The sequence below is a fragment of the Merops nubicus genome, unplaced genomic scaffold, assembly GCF_000691845.1.
Source record: "Merops nubicus isolate BGI_N331 unplaced genomic scaffold, ASM69184v1 scaffold23869, whole genome shotgun sequence".
Classification (NCBI taxonomy): domain Eukaryota; kingdom Metazoa; phylum Chordata; class Aves; order Coraciiformes; family Meropidae; genus Merops; species Merops nubicus.
This window is the reverse complement of record NW_008630558.1, coordinates 1-15,984: the sequence shown is the minus strand read 5'-3', so window position 1 is coordinate 15,984 and position 15,984 is coordinate 1. Positions and strand designations below refer to the sequence as shown.

Below are 15,984 nucleotides of genomic sequence, written 5' to 3'. Positions count from 1 at the left end.
TTCCTGAGTGCCAGTTCTCCTTAGTGCTCACCACAGACCAGTTACAGGTAAGGCTTTTCATTTTCTTCATTGGAAGCATCTATTTTCCACTGCCTACCAAAGCCTGCAACTGTACTGCCTACCCAGAACAGATATACACCGTGAACCTCACACGCTGATGTCAGACTCCTCATTCTGCAACTGCACTCTGCCATTCCCAAGCTGTTTTCGCTGCAGCATGGTAGCGACTAAGGCCATTCGTGGTGATACTGTTTCCCATTCTTTTTCCTTTCTTTCTGCAAATGCTCCAGTTCAGCCTCATACATCATCTCCTGGACTAAGTACTTCTCTCTCCTCATTCTGTCGCACAAGTCTTTGGGCATGTCTGGAATCAGGTAGGCAATGAAAGACTTTATTCCAAAAACAAGGTGCTGAAAAGAAGAAGAAAAATAATTGCACGTTTTAGGGCCTAAAAATCTGTGGCAAAACAAACTGAGATTTCATTCATGACTGAAAAGCAACTCCTTTTGTTTTTAATACATACACACACATATACAGGTAAATAAGCAAGTGAAAAAAAAAAAGAAAATAAATGTAAAATGTAATTAAAAAATTAAAAAATATAAAAGTAAATGAGCACTCTATCGGAAATGTGAACATGCTGATGTCTTCTGAAAAGCAAAACTAAGGGTATAACCAGAGACCTGAATGAAGATGCGACTGCAGGACATGCTTGTGTGAGTGACAACAGCAAACAAGCAATCTTTGCTAAGAGCTTGTAACTGAAGTAACCCTGGACAGTATGTAACACGTTCTTCAATGTTAGCACACACATTTCTACTTTTATATTAGGCTAGAACCATAGAATGTTTTAGGCTTGAAGGGACCTCTAGAGGTCATCTGGTCCAACCTCCCTCCACAAGCAGGGACATTTCTTCGTAGGACAGGACGCCCAGGGCCCCACCAAGCCTGACTTTGAATGACTCCAGGGTTGTGCCTCCACTACCTCACTGGGCAGCCCATTCTAATGATCTACTACTCTTATATTAAAGAACTTTTTTCTAATATTGAGTCTAAATCTGTCTTTTCCTAGTTTAAAACCATTACTCATTGTCCTATCATTACAAACCCTTTTCAATAGTCCCTCCCCTGCCTTCATGGAGGCCACTTCAGGTACTGGAAGGTAACTATAAGGTCCCCCCAGGACCTGCTCTTCTCCAGGCTGAATAGCCCCAACTCCCCCAGCCTGTCTTCATAGGAGAGGTGCTCCAATTCCTTGATCATTTTGGTGGCTCTCCTCTGAACTCACTCCAATATGTCTGCATCCTTCTGGTGTTAGGGGCTCCAGAGCTGGACACAGGACTCCAGGTGAAGTCTCACCAGGGCAGAGCAGAGGGGCAGGATCACCTCTCTCCATCTGTTGGCCACACTTCTTTTGATGCAGCCCAGGATGTGATTGGCCTTCTGAGCTGTGATTGCACATTGATGGCTCATGTCCAGTTTTTCATCCACCAGCACTCCCAAGTCCCTTTCCACAGGACTGCTCTCCAGTAAACCCTCTCCCAGCCTATACTGCTAGTGCTGGGTACCCTGGCCAAGATGCAGAACCCTGCCTTTGGCCTTGTTGAACCTCAGAAGGTTCATCTGAGCCCACCTCTCCAGCCTGTCCAAGTCCCTCTGGCATATCAACTGCACCTCCCAGCTTGGTATCATCCACAAACTTGCTGTGAGTGCACTCAATATCATTAATGAAGATATTAAACAACACCAGTCCCAGCACAGACCCCTGAAGGACACCACTCGTCACCATCCTCCATCTGAACATTGAGCCATTACAAAATCATATAAATACAATCATATAATCATAGAAAATCATACACATCATGTATAATTTCCCTGACAGAGATTTTAACTTGTAATAACTGTATGTACATGCAAGTTTAATTTCTTCTTTTTCAATAAAACATGAAAGATTTGTTTGGGAACCAACATGATGTAAGATGACTGTTAAGGAAATACAGTTTTGGAGGGACTCTATAATCTGTGCCTGCTGTCAATTCAGTTTGAAGCAGCTGATTGACAACACTTTGGGGAGGTTGATTTCTTTCTTCTCCCTCTCTTGATTGTAATGAACTGATTGCAGTTGACATTACCGACAATTTATTTATAAGACTACTGTAAAAAATCAGCTTGGACTTTGAAGGAGTATAAAGGAATTGTTCCTTCCCATGACTAACCTCAAACACTATGATGAAGGCCAGCCGTGCTGCCAGGACGTGCCAGAACTGCAAAGTGAATTCATATGGAGTTGAACTCCACGGTGGGGCTCTGTAATCTCTATACCTGCAAAGCAAACAAACCCCTGTAAGTCAGCCCACGCTCCAAAACCTCAACACGGTGAGGAACTCCCTAGTTTACCCCAGATCTAGCTAAGAGGAGAAAAACCGAAATCATACTTCAGGAGGGATTAAACAGAAAAGGAGAACAGTCCACAATACAGGCAATTAAAGAGAATTGCTTACAAGATAGCACTTTTTGCTTCTAAAACTCCAGAGAAAACGATTTTGTTTTGCCAAAGCTGACACCGCAGAGTGTTAAGTTCAAGTGTGCAGACTCTAAATAGATTCTTGTCTTTGCTTATAAGCATGAGATTCTCCAGACAAAGTTTGCATAAATGTAACATGATTCTGTAACTTGTAACTGTAAAGTCAATTCAGGCTAACTTTCCCTGTAAAACATCTGAAACCAGGAGTGCACTCACACAATGCCACATTTAATTGTTATGCTGAATTCCTTGTGTTCCTTTTAAATAACTGTTTGGGATCTTGACCTGTGTTACAGCCACAACAAAAATTTTCTGTATTTTAACTATTAGACCTCAGAATGTTTAACAAAACTGAAATGAGAATTCTTATCCTTCTTGGCAGCTGGGAAAACTTTGAAATTAAATAATTCACATAAGCACAAAAGGTATGGCTTGCAAGAGTCCTGGACAAACTCAGAACACAGGTTTCCAGTCTGTCAGTATTGCATCCTACCACAGTGTTTGCACCTGCAACTTCCATGTTGAACAAACTTGAACTAAAATGCTTTTAGAGGCAAAGAAGAAACTATTATGCCACTAATTTAAGCAATGATTTCAATTTAATGTCTGTATTAACATCTATGCCTATCTTACAAGAAGGGAGAGCACTGAAACATACCGGCAGTAGCCCGAGTATCCCATCCCAAGTTCACTCAAATCAAATACTGATAGACTGCTGTTGACATATCCTTTTAAGCATCTGTAGGGAGAAGACATAGGGTCAAGACTTTCTTCATAAAATGGTTGCACAGCATACATCCTGTATGTGAACATATTCTGCTATCACATACAGTGACCATGTATCCTATGTTGTGACACTTCCCACTCGCATACTATTTTTTTTGCTCCTTAGGACAAAAGCAATTCAAAAATTTCAAGCAGCCCAGCCAAGACCCCACAGTGGCATGGAAGAGCCTCTGCCCATGAAGCAACAGGACTTGGGCTCCAGACCCACCTGCAACCCCCCCACCCTGCACACCCTTACTGCTGGGCTTGATCCTGAGGGTCTTTTCCAACCTAAGTGATTCTATGACTTCTGAAGAGAATGAGGCAGGGACGTTTGAGGATGAACAAAGCTTAGGATAAAAGAGGGTTTGGGTGCATAAATGTGTGTGGGAGAGCAGTGGGAGAAGACAGTCCAGAACTACTGCAGAAAAGAAAAGCTTATCTAGAGAAAGCCTGAAAACTTTAACAGCATATAGTGAACTTTGCTGTTTGCGTTCAGAAGGGAAGATGTGATTTTCCACTTCTGTATCTCTGGAGTTAGTCTGCAGACTCTCTGGAATGGCTGAATTACTCACACAATACCTGTGAAGGTTTGCGCAGCTGTAAAAGTTAAAACATAACTAATCTATATAAGTATATTAACACGAAAAGGCAGGAGCAGAAGTGTGCTTCCACTGAAATATCCATGTGTATATACAGAATATCTTAATTACTTTTCTTGTCTGTATCCTTGATCTGTACAGGGACCATATTTGTATGCATAGACAAAACGTGGAATGTAATCAGAAGTAATGGCAATAACAAAGGCATTGGTGATGACAGCCAAAACTCCAATTCCTTCCAGAATCCCATACCAGATACCTAGAAACGGGAGAAATGGCAATAAGGTAATTTTTTATAGTCATATGAAGTCACACAAAGTCATACGAGTGATATTAAAGTCATTATTAACCATACAGTTTTCTTTTTTTATTAAGGAAGAATTATTTGGTTAGAAAAACTAGTGAACGTTAAACCATGATCCCACATTCCTGGCACCACTGGCTCCACCTGAAGTCTTACAGTAGGGCACATCCTGCTGAGAAGAAATGGCTAAGCAACAAAGGTATAACCATATCTTTGGCTGTAAAGGCCAAACAGGAAGAGATTGCTTATTTTTAATTCTATTGTTAACTAAAAGTGAATGTAGTCTTTATATTTAATCTCCAAATTCCGTTGATTTTGGGTATAATTTTAGACCTAGAGTTGCACAGATGCCTAAAATACTATTTAGCATGTTTTCAGGAGTCAACTATTACAATCCCTTCTTGGAAATGGAAAGCAAATTTGAGGAGTCCTCCTAGCTAAGCACCTGAGCGTCTTTTTGCTGCTTAACAGGAGAGCTGTTACCGAGATCTGCAGGTTACATTATCAGTTTCACTCTTGACACATGAAGTATTTCAAGGTTAAGGTGCAGGGAGGAAGGAAACACAAAGAGGTGGGACCTGGCAGTGACAGCAGTAGCCTCTCTCACCTATATCTGTTGCTCTTGCAGGCATAGGTCTCCGCCACTGCGTGACAAACTTGTATGCATCCAGCCTTATTTCGATGATGTTGTTCAGCAGTGCCAGGAGAGGTGCCAGTGGGAAGGCAGCAACGAAGATGGTGGTAAAGCCAAACTGTAAAACTAGACAGGCATTTCTAGGGTTAGAAACTGGCAACTCAAAAGATCTTTCCATGTGCAACACAGTAAGTAACACTTTCTTAAGACAACTGGCACCTCCCTCGAGTCACTCACCCATCTCTAAGTATTCATCCATTAAACCATGGAGGTTCATGGGCTGCAGATTCCAATCTTTCTCCCACTGAGGCAGAGAAACTTTATGCTCCATTAACTGGCCTCCTCTCTTCATTTTGCGTCGTGACCACCAATTCTGTAACAAACTTTGTTAGATAAAGAGAGTGTTATTGACTGCACTTGCTCAGTGATTTACGATACTTGTGGGTGTGTTCTGAAGTATTTTGAATAGCTCCTGAATATTTACTTAGGAATTTTCTGGAAATATTTACAATACCACATAAAATTCAAAGAACTTCCAAAAATTCTCAAAATTCTGCACTGCAATTTTAATTATGTCTTTAACAAAGCATGTTACGGATTGTACAAATAAACTTTTCAGAATATGGAACTTGCTTGTTACACTTTTTTTTTGGTAGGATTTATCTGCAGAGTTAAATAAAAAAAGAACAGGAAACAAAACCATGCATAGTGAGAGCATTAAAAGAAGTGGTTTATTTTTAATCCTGTAAAAGACAAACCAAGTAGCTGGCACTCAGTAAGAACTGTGATACTAAAATATATTGAATAGTAGAGCATGCCTGCTATTTCTGAACAAACCTAAAGATCTAGATGCTCCATAGACTAATTTTTTCTTGAAGCAGGAAAAAGCATCTAAGGAGGTGTTGCTGAAGCTGCAAGTATTTAAGACTATTTGTTGTTAAAGCTGTGCAGAGGTCTTTTCACAAATAATTATAAATATTAAGTAGGTAACAGTCTCACAAATTAAAGTCTTATACAAATGAAAAATATGATCCATTATTGACACGTGGCAATTAAAGACTTGTCTGTTTCTAGATATTGCTGAAAAGAGACTGCAGATGGGAAATAATTTTCTTCTAGGCATTTTCATTAACAGGCTATTTTTTTCTCAGGCTAATCTGGTGTTCAGCTCTTGATCTCTTGTTACTGAAAGAGCAAATGGTTTTGTCAAAACAAAACACTGCTTTCCATAAAGAAATACTAGTATCTTCTAAAATAAATTCTAGACTGAGCTAAGACTGCTGGGCCAAGAAGACAGGAAGGCTGATATTTCAGGTAGGTTTCTGTTTTTCAGAAATCCATGTCTCAGGACAGCTGAGCACACTGCCCCTCTGCAGAATGATTGCACATTGTGAGCATAACCCTTCTGACATTTTCAAGCTTGTGATTTTGATTTAATTAATATTTGATGAGCAACCTTTTACTGAAAACACTTTCTTCCAGTTTCAAGAGAACTGTAAGACTCTTAGCCCATTACTCTCTTCAGTAGCTCAACAGCTCTGTTTGTATTATGCAAAATGAAAGCCAAATAAACAGTTTAGATGGTTAACATACCCTGAGAAGCTTTATCTTGGAGCAGCAGTTAATGCTTCCCTTGGGAACAAAGATACAGTACATGAGATGCAAAAGTGAAAACTTTCTCTAAACATTAAAATATTTTCCCCTATCACTGACTCATGCTAATATGTAATCACTATTTGTCAAATAAATTTTAACATCTGAACTTACGGATAGCCTAGTTCCATGAAGTTGTTCCACATTTGTTTTAAAACCATAATAACTCCCATTTGCAAACAGAGATCTATCAAGCAGCCACTAGGATGACACTGAAATTAAGTGGAAAAAGATAATAGCTGAAGTCAGAGGATTTCTTTCAGTTTTATTTGTTCAGAGGGTGAATGAAAAATATTCAAACATGTTTGGTGAAAAACACTCGCCTCCAGTTACAGAAATGTTAAAATAAATATGAATAACAGCAATAGAACACACACTTCAGTTGAACCACCTTTAGACATCGTATTTCTTGGAGAACTGGACTGCATTACCTAAGCTAAGGGTATGTGTGCTAGATATCTGATAAATGATATAGAACATTTCACTTAGACCAATACATACATATTCATTTTGAAAGAATGCAGCAGTATTTCACCTGTGATGTCCTAAGTCTAAATAGAGACTCAGTAGATGAATCTCTGGTACCATTACTAGATAAGTTGCCATATTAAAATATTTAGTGATTACACAAAGTTTTTTAGATCATGGACTACAAAGATATGGTATTTTACTCTGCAGTTACCAAGGTTCAACAGAAAAAAAACTGTTTTTCAGAGACAAGACTTAAGTTTAGCGTGATTGTGACAGTTTGGGGGGTGCAATTCTAACACATTTTCAAGCTAAATTTTGAAAATACTGTTTTTCTTCTTTTAAATCATATAATCATAAACGGCTTTGGGTTGGAAGGGACCTCCAAAGATCATCTAGTCCAAGCCCCCTTACAGTGAGCAGCGACACCTTCAGCTAGATCAGATGGCTCAGAGCCCTCTCCAACTTGTCCTGGAATGTTCCCAGGGATGAGGCATCTACCACTTCTCTGGGCAGCACATCCCAATGTTTCACCACCCTAACTGTAAAACAGTTCTTCCTTACGTCTAGTCTACATCTCCCCTCTTCAGTGTAAAACCATCACCCTCTGTCCCACTAAAAAGTCTGTCCCCATCTTTATTATATGCCCCCTTTTAAGTACTGGAAGGCCACAAGGTCTCTCCAGTGTCTTCTCTTCTCCAGCCTGAACAATCCAACCTCTCTCAGCCTGGCCTCACAGCAGAAGTGCTCCAGTGCTCTGATCATTTTTGTGACCCTCCTCCAGACCTGCTCCAACAGGTCTATGACTTTCCAGTGCTGGCAGAAACTTAAGAAGCTGATAAAAAAGTTGACAGCTTTATGTCCTCCATCCAAAACCTGCACGTGCCCAGGAGATTCCAATCATGTAGGACTTAAGAGTGCCTGTGAGGTAAGGAACTATCCCTGTTTGCTTTTCCCAAAGAGAGAGGCAGGAAGAACTATGTGTCTTGGGCAGAGTCACTCAGCACAGTGAAGAATGCAGAAGGAAAAACACATCTCCTGTTTCCTATCCGTTGCTATAAATAAGAGCAAAGAGTTTACTCTTCATTGCCCTTAGATGGAATAATAAATCTTTCAAACTGGACATAATTCATGTCCTTCAGCCACTTCCTTTTCACTCATGGAAATTTCACAGGAACACAAAATAGGGTTGCTTACCTCTTCCAGTCTCCATCTGTTAAAAAGCTTGTTGTACTTTCCTGGGCGGCCTGCAAATCTAGAAAATAAGATTTCTGCTTCTCAGTGGACATTCCAAGAACACCCTGTATCAGTAGTTATTTCACAACATCCACCAAGCACATTCATAAAATATAAACAGATTAAATCACACAGGCTTAAATCTGGTATCTGTAGGATATGGAAGTTTTAGAATCAAACAAGGACCATCATTTTGCAAGAGATCTTAAGCTTTTACTATGTCCAGAACAAGAATCCTGGCTTCAGTGGTTTTAGATGTTTAGAAGTTCAGACTCTAATCTACTTGGAAGAAGATAAGCCATTGCAATCCACAGGAATGTACTGCAGCAGAGTGATCTGCTTGCCTACATCAAGTGTGCACTGGATTGCACCCTTAGTCATACAAGCATAAAATCATAAATGCTTTTTACAGATCTAACAGATTCTGGTAAAATGAACAGAACCAAGATACTTAACAACTTCAGTGAAAGTTATAAATGACAGAAAAAAAACCCATGCCTGGTCCTACTAGCCCCAGGAGATAGGAAGATACAAAGTTTAAAAACTGTATGGCAAATGCATCACTGGATGTAATAACCAGATATTACCAACAGTCTGTACTAGAAGTTTGGTGTTTTTTTTTCCAAATGATCTTGAACTGAAATTGTATTATAAAACTTTTCAGAAGGGTACTCTGAAATACTCTGTAGGTTCTGCAAAACTGGTAACTGTGATCATAGTGAAATGGAAGTGAAGAGGAAGTAAGGTTAGACCTGTCCAGTGTCTCATTCTCTGAGCTAAAGATACACACAAAAACTGAAGCCAGCTTTTCTGCTTCCTACTCTTGTGTAAGACTTGCCAGACAGTATTTACTACTCATAGAAATGGACCTTGGGAAATGTAATCGCAGGGTTAGGGTTAGGGGTTAGGGGTTAGGGTTAGGGGATAAACAAGAAAAAATGAATAAAGTCTATTAGCACAGCACTAAATACAGATCCATATTTAGGAAGTAGCTGTATTTTCAAAGGTTCTGAATTCTCATTTTGTAGGGAAGTCATGTACATAAACCCCCTTAAAAAGTAGACTTTTTACTGTTTAGATTCATGAGTAAAGTTTTCAAAGGTCCAACCCTCACATACAATTAAAAATACTAATTTAGTGTTATTATCTTCAGAAGCTGACTGACATCAAATATTACAGTCCAAACTGTCACTGTGTTTTCTTCAAACCTGTAAAATTAGCAAGGATTACGAGTTCTCTGCCAGTTTTCCTTTAAGTGCAGTTAGCAAAGATAACTTACCTGCCAAGAAAAAAGGCAATGTAAAAGATGGAGCTGTTCAAGTTGACAAACTGGAAGAGGAACATTTTCAAGGCAAAGCTGTTTTCCCACTCAGATTCTGTCCTAGGGTGCTCTGCCAAAAGACACCACAGACATCATATAAACAAAAATGAAATTGAGTTATGCCTAACTTTGTTCATGGATCAATAAGCACTAACAAAACAAACAATATTTTCAATTCATGGTGCCTCATCAGGTTCCAATTAATTTTTTAAAATACGTTTGCATATTTGGGGAAAAATCACCTTGTACACTTAAAAGAAATCATTATTTTCTTTCCCATTCCCTGAGCTTTAACAATATCATCTACTAAAAAACAAAGTAGGAATACAAATCAGTGTGACCTGAAAAAATATTTTAAAGTATTTTAATAATTTGGGGAAGGTGGCTATACATTCTGAATCTTTCCAACCTGTTCAGCTGCCTGTTACCTGTAACCCTGTAAATTTTTGAGCATGTTTAGTGCATGATTTTCAACACTATAACCAGGAGAGGGAGCTGTTAAATTTGAACAGTGAGATTGCTTTCAAAGCATGACAAGATCAAATTTTGATGTGGGCTAAAAGAGAACATGCAGGAAGAAACACTAAAACTTGGCATACTCATATAGTAGGAGATCATAAATGCTGTCTTTGCTTTCTTGTTTTCTATAAGCTAGAAAAAGCTTTATGACTGCAACACAACTAGAGGCTTCAGTATAAATTTTTAATGTGACAGAATTAGAGCTACTTCAAAATTCATGACTTAGCATTTTTATTATGGGCAATGTAAGTTTATATTAAACTATTGTTTCCATACAAAAGATTAAATTAAAAAATTATAGAAAAAATAACCACATATTTGGGAAAAATGGAAAAAAAAATGTTTTAGCATTCGAAGAGAACATGTAGTGACTTTTCTTCCATTGTAAGATGACAGTTTTTTTCAATTTATACCACAAAACATAAAAAGAAATGTAGATGTGTAAGAATAAATTCCTTTCTTTTCAATTATTGCCACAGTGAAAGAATAATATCCTTTCTTTCTCTGATATTTCTCACTTGATTAGGGAAATGCCAGAACAGTAATATGCATAGATAAGGCTTTCAAAACCATATTATTTTGTAAACATAATGGTATGTGCCACAGCTATCAAGCACCATACCACTAATAATGAGCTACATACCTAAGTCTGTGAGGAGATAGGCAACCTTTTCATATACCTACAACAGAAAAAAGAGATGTTATAAGCATAGCACGTCCTGTCTGCTGTGATGTCAAACCCAGAATGAAACCAAGCATGAACAGCATAGGTGCTCTGTGGCCCACAGCATCAAGGTATCTGGCCAGAGAAGGGAGGGTGATGTTGTAACTACATGTGGATGTAGTTTCCTACTAAGACTTCACTGAACTACTTTAATCGTGGTCTCTTTATCCATGTAAATGTATGTATGTAGCTATTAAACATACAATAAAGATAAATCAAGAGCAAATAAATCAAGAGAAGTGTTCAGACATAAATAGTCCTTTTAATTAACAGCTAGATGCTTATCCTCTAACTTCAGAAACAAACCTATGTGATCCAAAAGCAGACAAAAGCCTTTAGACAGAACAATTTTCCTTTGCATGCATTTGCATACTGGTATCAGCCTTCTACTGAAAACATCCTGATTTGTTTATAAATTCACTATCTCCAGTCTTTATTTTACATGACACTTAGCCCAACTCTGAAAAGTATTCCCTTGAGTATTCCTTGCTATTAATAGCAAGCTATTTTCAATAAATTTGGTGTGTTTGTTCACTTGAATGCACTTTTTATGACAGAATTATCATACATAATAACAGAAATAAATACATGATAGTCTATTTTGGAGAATGCTTTCTTATTGCAGTGAGTGCATGATCTCCTTAACAGAATTAAAAGCTACTGTTTGCTGTGTTATTACTCCTTCTACCTGTTTGTGCCTGCACAGGAATAGAAAAATGATAAATTATATTGCAGCTGAAGGAATAGAGTTTACTTCAATGTACATTGTGCTACCACAGCAAATGATTAAACCTGTGCTGTTACACAATAGGAAAAGCTTAAATTGAAATTATGTATCACAGTGATTCTAGAACTGTGCAACACTGGTATCACACCTTCATTTTAAATGAGAGAGGCTATAGAAACAATAGATGTACTTTAATCTAGAGGTTAATAACAATTCAAACTTTGACAAATACACTATTAGAGGAGGAAAACTCCTTGAAATACTAGCTTTGGGCACTGCTGTATGGATAAGCAAGAACATATATATCTCATCTACACCAAACTCAGTAACCTTGTAAAAATTACTCTTTTAATTAACCCCTCCCTTAAAAGAACAGAAAACTTACAACGTTGAGTGACATGATGATCATAAAATTGATACAGACTCCAGTGCCAGATGTAGCAAACTGCCAATACTTCTTGATGAAATACCACTTGAAAGAAGCAAACTGTTCCATGGCTACCAGACGGTACACCACAACTGCAAACACTGCAGTGAGGACCAGTGAAATCTACAGGGAAGCATTTATAAAGAGAGATGTTAGAGCAAAATAAACTGTGTGTGAAATAACTGCCATGGAATTCATAAATTAGCAGGTGTTTTAAAGATTTACATTGGCTTTGGTGAGTAGACTTTGAAAGAATGAACTACATTTTGAATTTAAAGATTTTTTTACTGTTCTTTTATTCTTTTACAACATAATTATATTACATCTGTTAAAAGAAAAGGATCCATGAACAATCAGTAAGACTGAGACAATTGGTTTTACCTGTATTATGTAAATCCACTCATCTTAATGAATGCACTCAGACCTTTGCTACTATTCATACCAGAATAAGATTAAAAGCTACATTAATTACCATGAAGAATATTCCTGAGACAGACACCATCAGTCGACTGAGCTTATCAGGGAAAGGCTGAAAAGGTTCAGGTTTTCCTGTGATGGGATTTACTCTTTCCACTTGGGAATATTTAGCTTCAAACTGGGGGCGCAGCTCTTCCTGGAATGACAGGGCAGATTCCATTTGTTGTACTACTTATTTGACTGAAGTATCAAAAATCAGATGCATATATGTGCTATAAAGTAGGACACTTAATGGATATAAATTCTTTTTTATAATGTTCCAACTCCAATATCCACATAATTTGCTCTTTTGAAAATCCTCAGAAACGGTGCCAGAGACCAACAAAGAACAAATGCTGTCAGAGCCTTCCCCACTATAAGAGGGTATTAAAAGGATCACGGGTCATGACACCAACTTAAACACTAGTTTCTCTGCAGAGATTGATAAGAAGACTAGAAATTAATGCCAATTATGACTGGGCTTTTTGTGATATGAAACCATGTATTAAAGGCCACCAGCTTGTATCTACGCTTCTGCGGAGAGCTACAAAACAAGTAATAGTAAAGTCTCTATTGATTAAGACTGCAATTAAATCACCAGTCTAGTTAAATTACAGCTATGTTCACTGGTGATTTATGAAATTAAGTCGTAACATCATTTTATCATTGCTGATGCTGACAGAAGAATGTTAAAGTATGTTATGCCTCTCAGAAGGGTATAAAATCTAGTTTCTGTCCCTTTGCTTGTCTTGGTCCTGTTTTTATGCAGAATTAGGAATTTCCAGTAAAAGAAACTATACAATTGAAAGGCTTGTTTGCTGATAGCAGTAGTAGCTCCTATCCTCTGTAGAGGCATTATTTCCACTCATTTTTTCGAAGGATACGTTTAATAGTAGAATTATATTTGGAATTATAGTGCTAGTTGCAGAAGGCAAAGAATCCTTGTATACCTGTACTTGTTTTATTCTGCAACTAGTGTTACAAATACAAATATAATCTGCACAACAACTTATTACTGGCATACAATATGTATTGATATTTACATTTAAATCATGCTGATAGCAGGATTTACAGGTTTAATTCTGGTTAGTCTTACCTCTTCATCTTCCCAGTCTATGAGGTCCCAGTCATAGGTCAATACAGCTCTCCGCCTTTTCCAAAACTCGAGAAAGACTGTAGCTGTGGAGATAAACTGCACTTTAATTATGGCAAAGAAAGAAAAAAGGCCATGCAGATCTCAAGCAAATCAACAGGATGTAACATGGTAACTGCCACCAGCCACTCTTTTGGCTGTTTTCCCCATAGAATCTGAAAACTGTAACTAACTTCAGGATAATCACTGTTAGAATTGGAACCCATTTTACAATGTTTATCTCAGGATAATTTCTTTTGCTGGCTGCTGTATCTGTACAGAGGTAGGTACCTGTCAATACGAGACATTGCCATCCTTTTAGATCATTATTTTGCTTTTAATTTTATTCAAAACATACGGTTTAAAAATCCTTCCTTGAAGAAACAAGGATATGCATACACAATGGTATCTATTAATAAAAAGCTAAATTATGGTCTCATTTTACACAGTTTGAATCAAGACAATTTCACTTCTTTCCCAGCTACATCAGCTTTATACTGGAGTAGATTCACTTCACTACTAAAATATACCTTTGAAAAATTATTTCTGTTCTGTGTGTGAGACGATAATCAGATTCTCCATGTATTTGGTGGGTTTGGTAGATCCTATAAAAATAATTACAACCAATAAAAAAACTCCAAGTTTTCCAAAGACTGTAGTTTGCCACTGAGGGTAAGACACCTTGTTTTGCTGGGATTCCTGACAAAACACAGGTTTGCCCAATTGGCTCCTGGAGAACAGTGGTTTACGTAGGGAGTGAGAAAATTTGCTTCCTTCTGGCAAGCCAACAGCTCAGACAGAGGATTTCTAACTCAGATTGACTAGGATGGTCTCACATTCCTACCTTTTTCTATATTTCTGCATCGTGTTTAACATCTTATTTGTTTAATATGTATTATATATAGCTATGATCATTTTTTTATCTATATATCTATAATTTACCCATATACTATATAGATAAGCACACAAGATATTCACTAGCCCTGTGCCAAAAGGGTAAATCTGTAACTGCACAAATGATAGAATTCTCTTAGTTACACTCAAAGGTAATAGAAATTAAGGAAGTGGCCCAGTTATCAGGAATAAAATAATGAATTTTAAATCCTCCTGGTGTAAAATATCCAAGTCAGAGAAACTGAAACCAAGGAAATGAATTAGTGGCATTTTTTTCCCCATTGTTGAAGAATGAGGAAAAGAGGACTGTTGAAGTATGTGCAACTTCTTTGGATTAATAAGTATTTTAGCTTGTGTAAATATCCACTGACATTTTGGAAATGATGCAGTTGTAGTCTAGAAATAATAGTAGACTGGGGACAAATCGCATAATCAGTTGACTATACACTAACCTTATAATGCTATTTAATTCATTCTCTCTGTCCCCTAACATCTGTGTTAACTTGCTTATTCTTTACATCAAGATCTGTCTCCAAGTTAGAATTGAACAGAGTGGTTTTTTACAAAAATATTTCTTTTGTTGTCAAGATTTTCAACAAGGAGCTAGGAGCCTGTCTCCAGTGCCTCTCCACAGACGTATGCAACAAAGTCCTACAGATTTGGTACCACACCTGCTACTGAGAGAGCCTTCAGACCTGAAGCTGCTGCTTCATCAATACAGGCTACAGCTGGGTGCCAGCTCAGTCCCATCTCACTCCTGGAGCCCTCAGAATCACCTTGGCTCCATATGGCCTCAGCTGAGTCTGTTCACTCCAGGACTTGCTCCTGGAGGTTTTGCCTTCCAGGAAGAGCACTTGGCACCAGCATCCTGGCACCCACTGCAGGCACCTGACACTTCCCAAGAACCGAGTCACAAACAGAGCATCTTCCATTAGGCACTAGGTCACCCAGGTAAACAGTTTTCACTTTTCCCAACAGTTGAATTAAACTGCTAACAAAGAGAAGAGCACACCTACCCAAGCCCAGTGCTGAGGCCAGGGCAGCACTAGAGGAGACGAGTTTCAAACCGCTGTAACAGACACACTTCAACACTAACCACAGCCAGCGTACTTAAGGTCATCTTATTTTCAAATATTATACATCTACTCAACCTTTCTTTTTAAAAAGTTAACAAAAAAATTTCTCAGCACCACAATGTGTGCATGCTGTTGTGAAGTATACTGTTGATCCAAGTGTATCGCTTGTCAGTTGGATAACGCTTCTTAAGACCCAAATTTGGACAGAAATCTGTGGTGCTCATTTTCATCTCTCATGGTCAATCTGTTAGATGCATGTCCACCCTGGCACAGGAATAAGTATGAGTTGGAAGCTTGCTGACACACCCTGCAGAGAACGCTAGATTCCAAAGAAAACCAAACCCACAGTACCAGACTCTGTCCCACTTCCTCTCATAGACCCCACCTCACATCAGACAAACAATTCACTTCCCCAGTATTAGAAAGGGGACAACTGGAGCCATTTCACAGAAAACCTTCCCTTTGTCCACTGCAATATTCCTAAAAGAACACCACTAAGTGGAGTCCCTCAGGGATCAGTGC

At 38.3% G+C, this 15,984-nt stretch overlaps 1 protein-coding gene across 1 annotated transcript; it reads right to left on the bottom strand.

The window, feature by feature from the left end:
* Nucleotides 1-227: 227 nt before the first annotated feature.
* On the bottom strand, nt 228-13,557 carry LOC103779719 (anoctamin-3-like; the record flags this gene model as incomplete). Its single annotated transcript, XM_008947365.1, has 13 exons — nt 228-410; nt 2,217-2,322; nt 3,183-3,263; nt 4,003-4,150; nt 4,803-4,955; nt 5,067-5,212; nt 6,597-6,694; nt 8,148-8,205; nt 9,466-9,577; nt 10,670-10,706; nt 11,863-12,027; nt 12,377-12,517; nt 13,457-13,557. Coding segments are annotated over 13 exons (1,529 nt in total), but the record flags the coding sequence as incomplete, so codon positions are not given.
* Between the last annotated feature and the right edge of the window lie 2,427 nt (nt 13,558-15,984).